The sequence below is a fragment of the Oenanthe melanoleuca genome, chromosome 7 (assembly GCF_029582105.1).
Source record: "Oenanthe melanoleuca isolate GR-GAL-2019-014 chromosome 7, OMel1.0, whole genome shotgun sequence".
Classification (NCBI taxonomy): Eukaryota; Metazoa; Chordata; class Aves; order Passeriformes; family Muscicapidae; genus Oenanthe; species Oenanthe melanoleuca.
The window spans coordinates 20857429-20873322 of NC_079341.1; the positions used below are offsets into that span (position 1 = coordinate 20857429).

The 15894-nt window shown below is 34.9% G+C and overlaps 1 protein-coding gene across 2 annotated transcripts in view; it reads right to left on the minus strand.

Annotated features, from left to right (window-relative positions):
• Positions 1–2288: 2288 nt before the first annotated feature.
• Positions 2289–15894, minus strand: part of PSMD14 (proteasome 26S subunit, non-ATPase 14) — a 46322-nt gene continuing 32716 nt past the window's right edge. For both annotated transcript variants that reach the window (XM_056495984.1, XM_056495983.1), the window contains 5 exons: positions 11641–11748; positions 8472–8546; positions 6042–6167; positions 4836–4898; positions 2289–2713 (listed from right to left, as the gene is read on the minus strand). In XM_056495984.1, the coding sequence (XP_056351959.1) occupies positions 2615–2713; positions 4836–4898; positions 6042–6167; positions 8472–8546; positions 11641–11748 (471 nt within the window). In that variant the 3' untranslated portion in view covers positions 2289–2614. The remainder of the gene's footprint in view (positions 2714–4835; positions 4899–6041; positions 6168–8471; positions 8547–11640; positions 11749–15894) is intronic.

A 15894-nucleotide genomic window follows, 5' to 3' on the forward strand; every position in this document is an offset into this window, starting at 1 on the left:
CAAGGAAATTATTATAATAAGACAATTTATGAAGCAAAAAGCAAGCAGTTCACCGTTCTACTTGAGAGGTTCAGCGCATGCAACTTTCCATACACCACCTTCTTTCAGTGCTCAAAAAACAGTTTCATTATTATCAGTTCTAACTGTTTCCAACACTTGTTTCACCAGTGCTCACCCTTCCCTTTCCCTGTCTGCAACAACGGAACGGTAATGCAGTTATACAGGCAGGAGATGGACCGAAAGGCAGATAAACGCTCGGAAATGCTGTCCTGAATTACAGAGCTACAGCCATATAGATGCAGAGCTGCAATGAATTCAGTGGTATACTGCCAATCACATGGAAGTGCTAATATATGCCAAAAATCTTCAGTGCACAACTCCTAAACTGGTATAATAGGGGGGATATGCAATGGCAGGTGGTGTTACAGAATCGTCATAGAATGGAGTGAGGTTTGCTAATACAATATGCCCGTCCTTCGCGCTGACAGGTGACAAGGGGTCATGCTGCTAATGAAGGTCTGCTCCACTGCGGCTGGAGGCTCAGAAGGTGGCTGCTTGAAAATCTCTTTCTTCCTCCAACATCGTACATGGGCTGCTGCTTTCAGGTTACGGCATACACACAATTCTTCCAAAGCCTCTGTGTAGCTCCTAAAATCACTGGACAAAAATAAGGAAGGATGCCCCAAAAACCTGCCTTTTTATTATTCATGTAACATCTTGGTAAATGGAAAATTGTGCCTCCAAGTTAAACTGAGGAGTGAATAGAAAGCAGGGTACCACAGCACAAGCTTATACTACGGGAGATCTGCATCTCCAACAGCTACCCTCTGCAAGATGTACATTTGTCAAAATTAATTTAGAATATGTAAGACTCACTGGTTTGTCTCCCTGCTTACACCAGCCTCTCACGCATGTATACACTGCAGCACTGCGCTAGCTCCTCTCCTGTTCTGCAGTGCCATGTTACCCACGACCTGCCAAACTCTGTCTCCCTCGTGGTGTTACACGTGTGTGTGGGAGTAGAGAGCGGCAGGGATGCAGATCCCCCTGGCAGACGAGCCCCAGGGCAGGTCCCTCAATCAGCTCCTGCCCCATCTCACCCCAGGCGTGCGCATCCGGCAATGGCAAGGCCCGAATGCAGCCCTCCTCAACCACCTGCAGGTTTGCAGTGGAACCTCCAGAAAGAACTTCCATTTAACTACACACAGGCAAATGTGCTTTGGTATGTCTCCATTTTCCCAGTCTGATATTCCACTGCCTACTGTGGGGGCAGAGGGAAGGCCATAAGGAGGGCAGCTGCAAAAATCTGCATGTTTCCCTCTGAAGTAAGTGCATGCTAAATATACTTTGAGAGAGAGTTAGTCTAAAATAGTAAATTAAAAGGCCTCAATAAGAAATTTCAAACAAAAGAAAAATCTTTGAATGGTAAAGTGTAAGTAAATACCAGCATAAGCCAGAAAATAATGGGTTATTTCCTTAGTATGCAAATAAGAAGTCAATTTAACAAAAATTATCTTCAACAAGAGATGTATATAGTTGTGAAATATTTGCCCGCCACTACTGTTGCTGTTTATTAAAAAATCCCCAAACCAACAATAAAGAGAAAAAGAAAACTTCCCAGACAAAAGAATCAAATCAGCCTAAGCAACATCCAACACTTGAAAAAAAGAACCGTAATAAAAAATTCCAGTCAGTCTCTGCCTAAAACCCAGAGTCACTCCCCAAATCCAGATATTTGGCTATGCCTGCTTCAAACCAAGCAAACCACATGCCCTCCTGCAAACTGAGTCAGTAGAAATGGTTTTAAATGTCATATTCTAGTGGGGACTCTTTCCATATATTTATATATATGGACATCTCATGTACATTCTCTCACAGGAGGGTGGGTTCATGCAACCTAGAACAGCCTCTGTCACTTCAATGTTTATTCTCAGAATTCTGCTATTTATGACACCACTTGCAAGAGTTCTGATTCAGTTATCAGTAGCTGAATTAAATTCCTTAAGGTCAGTTGTCTTCTGTAGATATCAGCATTTGAATATTATTCAAAGGGAGCTGACAGAGGAATTTTCAGCAATTTTGGTTTTTTACATCCTCAGAATTCAGGACTATGATTTCTTTGTAATTGGTAATCAATGGGAGCCAAATTCCAATAGAGAATTTTTGCGTTCCTATTAATTAGTATCTCAGTAGTTTTACAGTGAGGAGAAACAAATGTTTACTAACACTTTTTCTAGTTTGTTAATTCCAGCTGTCCTTTCTCAAAAAACACTGTCCAGAACTTGAGACAGGTTTGTAAATGTATTTTTATTATGATGCAACAATCAAAATATATATGTACTACTGATTGCCCCCCCAATATTAAATGAAAACGTACTACATTTTTTTTCCCACATTGTGTTCCTGAATGCTTTGGAATCTGTGAGGACCCTGACATAAAGAAACGGAAGCAAATGCACAATTAGAGACTGAGAGGTGTTATAGTGCTGCACTTACATTGCAAATGAAGTCAGATGTCTCTGTTTAATCAAATAGAGCCCCAACAGTCTCCGTTTTGTGAGTATTAGAAACAATAAACAAATATACACAGGAAGTATCACAAACGGTAACTCAGTTATTTAAATACAACTGTATCCAACATAGCAGCTAGACACTGGACAATGTTTGAGGTCATCAGCACATCCACATGCTCTTCTAAATGACGTTTAGGATCCTGAAATACAAAGAATGTCATGAGATGAATGACTGAAACACATCTCTGAAAGATTTCATTTACTTCAAGTCTATTTAAGATGTCTGCAAGTTAAATGAACAAAGGCGAGTAATGCTCCTAAATTTTCCATTCCAGGAAGACCTAGCAAATGACTGAATTTCCACAAACAAAATTTTATTAATTCATACTAACAGTTAAGTTGAGTATAGGTTTAGGGAGTAAATTTCTATCCAGCATATCAAGAATAACTGTGGCAGCTGTGAGTTAGTTTTAAGGACAACACACAACATGTGAATTTTACCATACATCTCACTAAGGCAAATATTTTAATCTTAGTTCTGGTAGACTGCAATTTCTTTTCCGATGTGCAAATGTGTTCTAATCCTGCAAATATTCAAGCATCATCTAATGCAGTCTTTGAATAGTTGTGCTAACTGCAAGAAAATGAGTGTATCTATACCCATAAAAACATGAAACATGAACAATGCCTTGCTCAATGCTCTTAGGAATTGAATGTTAAGCCTGAGCAGTTTTCTGAAAATACATATCCCCACACACTATTACTCAATTGATGTAGGCATTTGTGGGCATCTGCATGCAACAATAAGATTATTTCTGGTTAAAAATCATACCCATGCACTTCTTCAGTTTCACCACTAATATGAAATAATTAAGCACCAAATGCTGCAAAAATATCAGGCATACCTCAAAAAGATGTGTAAACTTTATTATAGTATTATTGTAGTAATTCTTGTGTGTAAAGAAATTAAAATATGGAAGACAATCATGCATGGGAATTATAACTTATTTAAAATATGGAATTATGTAAAAATGTAATGAATCCATCTAAATTTATATAGAAGAGTGCTACTGAATCAGTGTATGCTGCCCTTCTTAAATAACTCCTTTCCAAAGATCAGACAGCTTTCCAGTATTCTGGAGACCTAATAACATAATATCTCTATTGTGAGTGGCTGCTCATTTAAAAATCTTTTTATCTAAGTTGCATTAAAAAACCCACTTGAAAATTACTTCACTGAACTATTTTTTAATTTAAAGAAAACTTCAAAATTTTATCAGGAAAGAAATTATTTTCTTTTTGAAGAGCTGTATCAAAAGAATTTTTTTCACGTATGCGTAACAACTAGTGAAGCTCAAGTTCTGTTTGAGATGACATCATAACCCTTAAAATACAACCCTTCTTACATATTTTATATGTATATATTTATGTATGTGTAGGTGTGCATAAACTCCATTGTTCTGAATGCTACAGAAATACATGAGTGACTGAACAATAGTGCAGATGTGTTATGACATTGCTGCTAGAAGCTGACACATAAGAGCAATCCAGAATCTTTTAAATTCTTCTAGTGCTACTAGCAATACAACAAGTACTGGTTCTTTAAGGACACACTAGATATTTTAAAAGCTATTTCTTGTTTCCATTGCCCTTCTTGAACACAAGCTCTTACAAATTTGCTTTGCTCTCCTCTTGCTCACAAGAACTGTTGAAATCAAATACAGAAATAGTTTTTTGTTGAGTCTTTAAAAAGATATATCATAAAGTTGAAAAGGGATAAGTGGGTATTTTTGGTTTCAGCTGGTTCTAAACAGTTTTCCTCAAACACCAATACAAAGGAACTCAGCCTACCTGCCAAGTGAGTCTGCAAGCTAAGCCCTGACAGTGTGTTCATAAACTGAAAACAGGGGTGAGCTGGCTCTTTAGCCATGATAATGTACAAACACACCCCTCTCACCTCTGTTTCCATGACCAGCATTTTTTAAATGTCTCCAGTTTGGGTCTCTCTGACACACACTTGGATATCTTTATGTCTCTTAGAAGAAGTTAAAACAAAGAAGGAAAAGGGAACACTAAACTTCAACACTGCTCCTCAGCATATAACAAAAACACATGTAGAACACAGCTTGCAGACATTCTGCCAATTACATACAGTCAAAGGCCCTGTTCCTTGCACAACCTCCAACAAAAATAAATTTATTATTTGAAGCATTGAGAATATCATGCACGTAGAACTAAAATCACCTATGCACATGTAAAAAATTAGTATGTAGAATGAACGAAGCATATCATTCCACCTCACTCTAATTCATCACACCTCACCTGCTTGCCAACATTTTTTATTGCCAGCTGTTCAGGTGTCATCTTATCTTCTTCTTCAACAGCCTGTGAAAGAAACACAGAAAAGGTCAGTGTTTCAGATTTCGTTTACTTTTTCCCCAAGCCACATATTCTCAAAATACAATTCTGTTCCTTAAAAAAAAAAAAAAAAAAAAAAAAAAAAAAAATCAAACAGCGACACATTTCAGAAAGTCAAAAGGAAAGGTACTTCAGCTTTTCAGCAGACGTGGTTTTAATTACTGAGTGTTAGTGCAAAAGATCAAGGAAAATACTTTAATACTTATGAATGGTTTTATTGTCAGATATTCACTAAAATGTTATTAAGCAAAAATCTTAAATGAGTGGTACCAATAAAGGTAATTGAAAATGGTAAAAATAGTAAAACAGAACCAAACTCAACATTTTTTATAGTGTTTCAACTACTAGAGATTTGATCTCAGAAAATTTTTGTACTGTTTAAAGTAATTTATTTTAATATATTTTGATACTGTTATTTTGCCCTCAAATACAGTGTCTTCATAAAGTTCATCCACTAACTTAACTAGTGAATGTAATACTGACTTCCAAGGAGTTCAAGAAATAACACTTGCTAAGAAATACTGACATGATTACTAGTCATAGAATGCTTGTTGAGATATAGTATTTGTAAGAAATACTTCTAAGTGTGTCAATATTAAAACAGTACAAGTGTCTGTGATTCCTCTTACTTACAATACCAATAGCAAATTTCTTATCTAAACAGAACATTGAGTTGGGCTCTGGAATGTGTTCTAAATACTTACAGCCTATCTACTAGACTGATACAGATAGATAACTTTCACTCTGCTACAGTGATTAAACAGTCCTTGACTGAAGGATTGAAAAATATGACTAACTGCTCATTTTGATCTATAGAAATCTTATATTCTTGTCACTAAGTAAAAATACAAAATTGGTATGATCATTCACATTTCAAAGCAAAGCATGTAACTAAACACTTTGACAAGGGTTTAGGACAAAAAGTGTGGTGGCAGTGCCTGAGGAGCCAATCTGGCAACTTCACACAGAAACCACACGTAGCTGATTAGTACCAACTACAGTCATTCTGAACAAAGCTTGCGATAACCAATTCCTTCTGAAATTAAGCAACTAATTTTTTCACTTCATAAACACAGCTACAGTTATACTATCATTATGGGATATGAATACCTTGTTATAATTCTTAGCTAGTTCTAACATCTCTTTCACTACTGTTTCATTGAGTTTGCAATGTTCACTGTAGTCCTGAAGTGTCAAACCTTCCATCCAACTCTTCTTATGCAAATTTAGCAGCATCTGCAAGACAAAACCTCTTTAGGGCATTCACCATAAAATACTTTCAGAATATTATGAAGATCTCTTTGACAGGCAACTGATTTATAGTAAGAACAATATAAAAAAATATTGATCTTACAAAGTCAGTGTTTAAAAAGAGGAAATACAATGATTAACTAGTCTACTAGAGTAGAAGATGGATTTGCACACTTTTTAAAGATTGAACTTCTTGATCCTAAATATGAAAATGAGGCATGAAAACATGGGTCACATTTACTTTGACAGGAATACATAGATTTGTTTTCTGTGATTTGTTACTTTTGCTGCAGGTTGAGAATGCATAACTGCCCTGTAGGAGTGCTAAGAGAAAACTGAATACTTTAGCCACCATACAAGGAACAGTTGAAGCTTTTGGCCTCTGACGAAGTTAAAAACTATTTTAACACTTCAATTAAATTCATAAAATAGTTCTATAGGCTTCATTGAATATCTGTTCTGTAAGCAAGCAACTGACAGTTATGATAAAATAAAATTCAAAAGTGACCAGAGCATGACTTGTGTCTTTGTCTCATACATTAAACAAGCACAAAAACCATCAGATAAAATGTTTAGAGATTTGATAGTGATAAATGCAGGCACTATTACAAAGGTTTTACTTTGACTTGACTTTCATCCCGTCTTGAAAGAGCAAAGGAAGATCTATAACAGCAATTCTTTATTTTCATGAATAAAGGAAGTGTATTTTGTGGACCTTGTGCACACTTGGGTGATTGTAGGGAGGACCCTTTCAGCAAACAGTTTCAGCTTGCCTTCAATTTGTGAACATTTACTAGACATGTAAATGTCTGGTAATCCCTGTAATTGCTATCACCTGAATAAAAGCACCTATTTCATCCTATTAAGAGCCTCCAAAGAAACCTGTCTTTGGAATATGTGAACTGAGTTGAAAGTTTGTGTCATAATTTGTGTTAGCAAGATCTTAGCTACTGACAGAAGGAGTCGTAGGCAAACTGCATATGGACAGTTTAGCTAGGCTATCTTGATTTTAAAATTAAGGTTTGGTGTGATGAGCTCCTAATCTAATACATGAAGCATGCACTCTTCTTACTACAGATGGAGATAACAGATCACCACCACCACGAGGGGGGTTTGAGATATGTATGAAGCTGCCTTATGAAAGATGTGAGAGAGAGTTGTTGCCTCACAGATTAAAGTCTTCCTAACTTGGTCAAGATTATTCTCCTTCTTGCAAAGGTAGTAACTCAGGTAAAGACACTGACAAAAACACACACTTGAAACTTCAGACAACACTGGATTTGCCAAATTGTTGCATTTGACTGGAAACAATAACCCCCTGGAATAACCCCCTCACCAAAATTTCCTGAGAGAGCTAGTTTTGTGGAATCAGCTACTCTTTTCCCTAACAGTGAGGTTTTGAAAGTCTGATACTGCACTAAAAATTTCACACATTCTTTCCAACTCCTTAATTTGCAAACATACTCCCCCATTATTTGAAACTGTTTTTTTCCTTATTACTTGTATCTTAAAAAGTCTAAATTCCGTGAAAAAAATAATATTCTGACCATTTAATCATAACCTTTGAGACCAATTTATATCCCTAACAAGGCCATGAAAGCACGCAGACACATCAGAGAACATACACAGAGGACAGAATCTGGCTTTTCAAGAATTAACTTCTGTAGATGATATGTAAGCTTTTTTTCTTCCTTTTTGTTTTCCTGGTTGAGACTCTCAAACTAGATTTTGCATGTAACTTGAAGAAGTTTGAAGTAAAAATAAGAAAAAACATATGTTGTCAATAACTTCATAACAGTTCTTCTGTAAATGCAGGACATCACTACTTCCTGATATTCAGTGACTTGGGGAGTTCCAATCATACCAACTGGAAGTATCTTTACAGCAAATAAAACCACAACATCCCTTGGTTATACATTCTATTTTGGAAAACATAGTTAAAAATTCTCCAAGCTTCAGGAATTCCAGCCTGTGAAAACTCAAGGCAGCTAGTATGTCTTTCAGCTTCATCACTAAAAACTTGAAACTTAGAGCAAACTTAGGTTCAGAGAACAGCATGACAACTTTCTGAAAGGTCCAAACTATTCATGTGGTCATTAAAATGTGGTTTTGGAAAGTTTCATCACCACGACTGTACTTTTCAAGTGCTTTCTAGAAGAGAAGTGACCTATTCCAGGAGAGTTAAAACAATCACTGAGAGTAACAGCCATTGAAATCTGAATATTGCCACAAATTTTAAACAGTTTGTATAATGTTCCTGGTACTCTGAATTAAAACTGAAACAATTACCTTCTGTTCTAGTTCATTCTTCCTGTAGTTGATGGTGATGGAATAGTAATGTCTGTTTAGTCCATGGATTAGTGCCTGCAAAATTTAGGGGAGAAACTGAATTAAATCACCCACTGCTGAAATGAAGCAGTATTAGAAGGAGAAAGTTAATTTAAATATAAACATCTTTAAACATCACTCAGATAAAAGAAAAAAAAAAAAAAGAAGAAAAAATTACAGAGACTATAAGGAGATATGAAGTAAATATACCTGGTTCTATTTCTTTTTTTGTGTTCATTAACTGACAGTTATGCTTTCTATTTCTAAACCACAGATTTTTTTCACACAGTAGCAACTATAAAAAGAAAAAATGGCAACTGCCTTCAAACATTTGACCGATACATATGTACAAACATATTTCTCTCAAATTCTTCCTCTCTCAATACATTTGGTTATCACTCCTATTAAAATATTCTTTTAAAATATTCTGCTACAAACAAAAGACTATTTGCTATCTATTTATTGATAACCACTGTCAACATTCCCAAGTTCATTCTCCAGGGTACAACATAAAGAGGGATTAACTGAAGCAAGCAAAAACCTCAGTTAGAAAATGTGCATCAAATTAACCTAGGATATTAAAACTAATTTTATTTTTTAACTGTAAATGAATAAAAATACCCCACCTTTTTCGCTATAATTATGCCCTCTGCAAATACAATCTGGTCAGCTGAGATTAGTTTTAGTGATAGCTAAATGTATTTTTTACCTTGCTCACACACATTAGATACTTCCTTTTACATTTATGACTTAGGGTTGAGTTACATTAATATTTGGGGAGGTAAAATTCTATGATGAAACCTCATCACAACTAACAGAGTCTATCTTCAAATAAAATTTCACGTATGAAGCATACATTTACAAACAAGATACAATAAAGCATACATAAAGTATGCTTTGAAGTGATAAATGCTTCTTATGTTCCAAACATTCCACCTATTTATGTTCAAATATGTATTTAGACCTATACATAATGAATGTGTATTTGCATCTTATGCAACTTAATATTTCAGCATTACAAAATTATCTCTATGAAAGCTGAAATTTCTTCACCCATACATTTTAAACAGATTCTTATTGCAAACACATATACAAAGATTAAAAACTATGTGAAAAGTTATGAGAATTAGCACTTGCAGAAAACCATTACTTGTGCAACTTATTTAATTTAACTTGTAAAATACAGGTTTTATCGTCAATAAAGGAATTTATAATTGAAACTATTAGCAGTAATTTCCCTGACATTCTAATCTCACTCAAAATGATTGCATATGAGGTTTTGGTGTTTGTGTAAACTCAGGTTTAGATATTTGAGAAGTTTTCTCAAGTTCTTAAAATTTGACAAACAGATTTGTCTTCTCCCACTATATTCTCTTTCTTCCCCACTTCCAAAAACTACTCTTTAAAACAGTGGGCAAATGAAAAAGGTTAACAACAGTAAAAATACTATTGGTAAGGAAACACAAGCAAAAACCACACACAAAAAGGGAATGAAGCCAAGGCATGTACTATTCTATTATTCTTCTTCCTGAGATTTTAAGTAATGTCTTATAATGTTCCAGCTTCCCAGCTGAAATCAGTATTTAGATTGCTTCTGTCCTCAAATGGGTCAGAATTTTATTCATGGCTTAAAATAAAAGCAAAACAACACTGCAAGAGCTCTTGCAGCTTTAGGAACGGAGTATCATTTAAAATTATGATTCTTATCTTAACAGTGACATTTGCAATAGCTCATTGCCAGCTTGCAAAAAATCAACACAAACAAAAACTACCCATTTCAATAACAGAAACCCAAAATCCCATGGCCAAAATAAGCCTCACTGTAGTGACAGTGATCTTAAAATAATGAAGCTGAACAATACTGCAGGGGTTTCCAAGGGAAAGCATTACACATGGACTAGAAAAGCCCAGTTAGAAAAGCACTGAAACATGCAAGCATGGGCTTGCCCACATTCTATCAAGAGTATTAGCTGCTTATTTATACTCATTATTGTTTGCAGATTTGACAAATTCAAAAATCCAAAGTAAAACATAGCCTCCTGAAGCAGATACTCTCTAATTTTAAGAGGCTTTTTTACTAGCATTTTTATCAACAGCAAAGACTTTCAATGTATTAGTAACAAAAAAACAACTTTTCTTTTGCAAGACAGGGGTATGGTGGTCTAGAACCTCCCAAAGGATGGCTCTCTTAGAGCACAAATTCAGCCATTATCTCAGTTCTGCTCTGAGGGGATATTCTTTTTCTTTGATTTTACCTAGCAAAATATTACTTCTATTGTTCAAGTAAGGAACAAAAAGCAGGAACTGGTCTTCATGGTTTCAAGGACACAAGACTTTAGAATACATAGTAAGGGAGAAAGTTTTTTTAAAGGAATAAACATTGAGGCAGAAGGATGACATGGATAAAAGCATTAATCCCTCCAGAGGATACAGAGGATAGACAGAAGCTATTTCTCAAAGGCTTGCTTCAGTGAAGACCAAAACTTTCGTCTTTTTAGTGAAAGTCAACTTCAGAAATCAAATTTTGAATATTTGTTTCATAAATGTGTATTCAAAAGAAATATTACAGCAGAAGCCAATCAGACATCCATTTTATCCATCAAATATCCTCCTCCACCTTTTTCTCAGCAAATTACTGCATTACAAAAAATCAGAGACAAATTATTTAAGACATAATACAAGGTTTAATCTAGATTACATAATAAGCAAGAACCTCTATAAACTTAGAGTAAAAAGAAAAGAGAGAACTTTTTCCATAATTCACTTGTGAGTAACTAATCTTGAAGAAAGCAGAGATGTTGATAAGCAGCAGTTTTTCAGCAGGACTGAAAACAGCACCCATCTTGCATCACATGTTATGTCATCAATTGTCACTGTCAAAAATTTGCATTTCCATAAATTTATACTTGAATCTTCGCTCTATTAAACACATGCATTCACACACAGGTAGCTAATTTAGGGCTCAGTTTTAAAACTCTCATACATACATGTTCATTGATGAATCACTATAAATGCATGTGAAAAAATGAAATAGAACAATAAATAATTTGTAATCTACTGTTTTAAGTACCTTTCCCAAAAACTGATTAATAAATCTCGCAATTTACAGGACTATCAGCACTAGGTTTACCTGGATAGATGGCTTGTTTAAGTGACCCAGATTTGAAGTTGTTTGTCTTGGTTCATGTCCTAAGACCATCATATTAGCATTGATCAATCTGAAGGCATCAATAACAACCTGTAAAAACAAGATGTCAAGTCAATTCTTTTTAGAAAACGCAACTAATAGAGCCAAGCAACAGTGGACAAGGCACAATCAACTCTCATCTGTTTTTGGCCTTTATCCAGAAAATCATTTAATTATAATATTAATAAAAAAGAACCTCCTGCTGGCTATGTGATCAGCACACTACACTACCTTGTATTGTAAGGTGACACCAATTATTACCTTTTCCATGGAACTGTATGTTTTATATACATTATATCACCATATAATGTTGAATTTTATGTACACTTACTCTAAACCTCAAAACTATGCATATGTTTGTCACCTAAATCTTATCCAATCAAAATGAATGACAGAGAGAGACTAAAACTGAAAGTGAGCACAAGCTAAGGGACCAAGTCCAAAGCCCAGTCCTGTCACATCAATTATACTACCACAATACTTGAAATGACAACAAAATTATAGCCAGCAAGGAACTTGCCCCATGTATTCCCTTCTAGTCAGATGCTTTTTGCTTCTTGTGACTACGAAAGGGTCTATAAACTGTCTGATGGATTAAAAAGTCCTTGTCAGTGTCATGCTCAGGAGTAAAAAATAGAGTATAAGAAAACCAAGGTCATTTATGATTTAAAGGTACACAGTAGGCAGTATTCAGAGCTATTTTATTGCAAATAATGTAAACCCATGACTGAATCTTACTCTATCCTGTGCTAAATATGTCTATGAAAATTTTTGAAAAGAGAAATTTGTGGTCCCATGCAATAAAACCCCCACCCCTATTCAAAACCTACAGGAGCTGAAACAGACCTAAGAATGCACTAACAATACACTCAAACCCACTCTCACTGTGTTCTGACCAGCACAGGCTCATTACTGCAAGAAGAATTCTTGTTTAGGGTCCAGTCTTTTAACTGGACCAGCACAGGTACAGCCTTGCACATCCACTAGAACAGTACCAGGCAGACTTTGCAGGCATCTTGTCTGCACATGTTTGAAGAGTTATTAACTTAAATCTCCTTTTAACAGCTTTTCTATAATATTTTTTATTATTTTCTTCTCTGTACTATGGGTTGGACAACAACAGATGCACTTACATGGCTGGTTGGATATTTTGAGGAATTAGACTCCAACCTTGTTTATGTCGAACAAACAAGAAATCAACGACTCTCACTGAAAGTCTGCAGAGAAAGTGACACTGAGTCTCCCACCTTGTTCCAGCATTTTCCTCTCCGTTTACACAAATATTAATTAATAACTAAATAATGTGCAGTTTTAGGATTACAAGAAAAAAATATTGAGGTCCTTCATATGGAAATTAAATTAATTGGCAAGTATTCATAACAAAAAAAATAATCAGGTGCCAACAGAAAAAACCCACAACCTTATCACCTGTTGTGATTTACTTCTGAGACCCAAGTGAGACAGTGGTGTTGACCGAGTGTCACTAAGGGCTATTGCTTGGTCTCAGCCTCTGACCAGATCCTCCTGCATATAACATGTTTTCAAACTGCATGAAGAAAAAACCTTCAAAAAAGGATCTTCTTTCCTAAAAATGTTCAATTGTGACTCAATTAAAATGAGCTACCAGTGATACTTTTTTCCTGAACAATAAAAAAACTACAATTCAGATTCAGAATGCAGCAGAAGTATGCTATCTGATACCAATGCTACAAAAAAAGGAATTACATTTAGAAGAATTCTCAAAAATATCTAAAACAGATACTATATATCTCTACATTCTTTCTCATAACCTAAGAAGTAATTGGTTTTTTTTCACCATTTTTCTGTATTTTGGAACACTTGTAAGAAGCTTTTGTATTATCTTTGTATTCCATTTTAACCAGATGCTCTAATTTATCAACACCTGGAAATGCCCAACCATAACAAACAGGCAGTATAAATTAAAAAGTCAAGCAAACCAAGAAAAAGAAAAAAAAGGCACACCACCAGTTCTCCAGAGACTAGCTAGATAATGGAAAAAAACTAAGCAAGCAAGCAAAAATTTACCCTGAGGAGCAAGAAACATGAACTTGGCAGTATACTAGAATGACAAGGAATTGCTTTATAGTTTACTAACAGCCCCGCTTCTAAACCTGAATTTAACTGAGAACATTACTAGATAATGTCAAGCTTATCCAAAAAGAATGGCATTGTCCAGCATGGCTTTGTTTTGGGGCTTGAGACAAAGTAAAAAAAAAAAAAACAAACTTTTTTTGACAAGAAAATTCAACATTTTGGTTAGAGCTTCCAGATTAGTTAAACTTCACATTAAAATATGAGAACAAGTTCCTGAGTGATACTGAATATTGCTCAAACATCTTAATTGGCCAGAAGTAACTTCCATTATGTTTTGGATATAAAGTGCATGGGAATACACTGCACTCTCTATCTGTCCTCCTGAAGGAATGACATGCAAGTATTTCCTAAGTAGAACAAACATAAATCTAAGAGAAAACAGTATGAAAAACTGAAATCACAAACACCAAATATTATGCTTTTAAAAGGGATAAAATTACATTTCTTACAATCTCAGAGGGGTACAAAAAGTACATGTGCAAATGCTATATTTTGTCTTAGCTGCACTCTGATGACCAATGATAACTAAATACTTTAACTACACTAAGATTAAAGGAATTTGCTGCTATCACTATAGCAACCATCTTAAAGAAACTAACATGCTCAGCAACCTGGAGGCTAAATTTAGACCTAATACACAATAAAAACATAAATACAACAATAAATCCTACATATTCATTTCTATGAAATGAATTGCTAGTTGCTTTTTTCATAGTGAGCATAAATCAGTCCCACCTTTAGAAGATTACATAAAAATAAATAGACTCATTAATGTCCAGTGTGCTAATGAGCAATGGGTGAAGTAGGTGTTAATTATGCACAGTAAGATCCAAGAAAAAAGCCCCAGTGAGCACTTGGAGGTGTGTACAAGTTGAAGTCTCCCCTCTATGTTTGTATATTTCTAAGTACAGAATGATGCAGGCTGATGACAGAACACAGTCACCCCTTATTCTATGATGGAAACTTAAGACACAGTATTTTGAACAAAGAACTTCTAAGGATTAATTAAACCCAGCACAAACCACCACTCAGTTGCTTAGATTTTTGTTGTAGAGACACAGTATTTCCTAAGCAAAAATTTTAAGCTTTCATTGTACTTAAATTACCTATTTATAGAATACAATACAGCATGTATTTCAGTTAAAATTTGTTTCCAAGCTTCATGCTAAACTCCTTTCCTAAAAGACATTGAAAAGTTAACCAGAAGTCTATGCTATTAGGATGTTTTCCAGAAATTCGAAGGTAATTTTTTTTAAATGCACTTCCATAGTGCAACTCTTTCACCACTCTGACCATTTAATTTTTCCTTGTGTAAGTGTCTCCAGACTTTTCAGAGGTCATTTCAACAGCAGACAGCTTATAACAAAACCATTAGCAGTTTGGCTAGCTTAAGGAAACCTCTTACTTTCCTTTTTTGTTTATTATCACTGCATGAATCTGCAGCATATGAGAGTTTATAATTTCTCAGGCTTGTTAAATTCATGTTAAAGGTCTGTTTTCTTGTTGAATAAATTTTGTTCATATAATGCTGCCTATTTCATATACTGAGTCTTTAATAGCACCTTTGGTCTATGCGCAACTCACAGATCAAAACAGAGGACTAAAATAGGGGTTGATGATGCTATTTACATGTGTGATTCCTGCTGTCTTCTTGTTAGTAGCTTTAATATAATAGAAGACCTTGTCTGTTTTGTAATTAACACATCTTTACTGGAGAGATATTTGGAAGTGATTGCTGTGAATATACTGGTTAGTAAAATAAACACAATCACACACCACTTTCTGTTATCAGACAAATTTGTGAATTGTACACATTATACTCCAGATCAACAAACTGTGATATAACAGCCAAGTAGAAGACACATTTATATAACCCTTTATTTTTCTGAAAATATGTATTCAATCTGACCTTGCAAATATAATTAGCTTGTGGGATGTGTGGATTTCAGTACCATGGATGCTTTACTAATTGCAGTTCTTGGAAATAGATACTAAATATTTGGAAGCTGCCAATACAAAATAAAAACTGCATCTTTTTGTACATCTGTCTTAGCTTCAAAATGCATAATAATCTAAAAAACA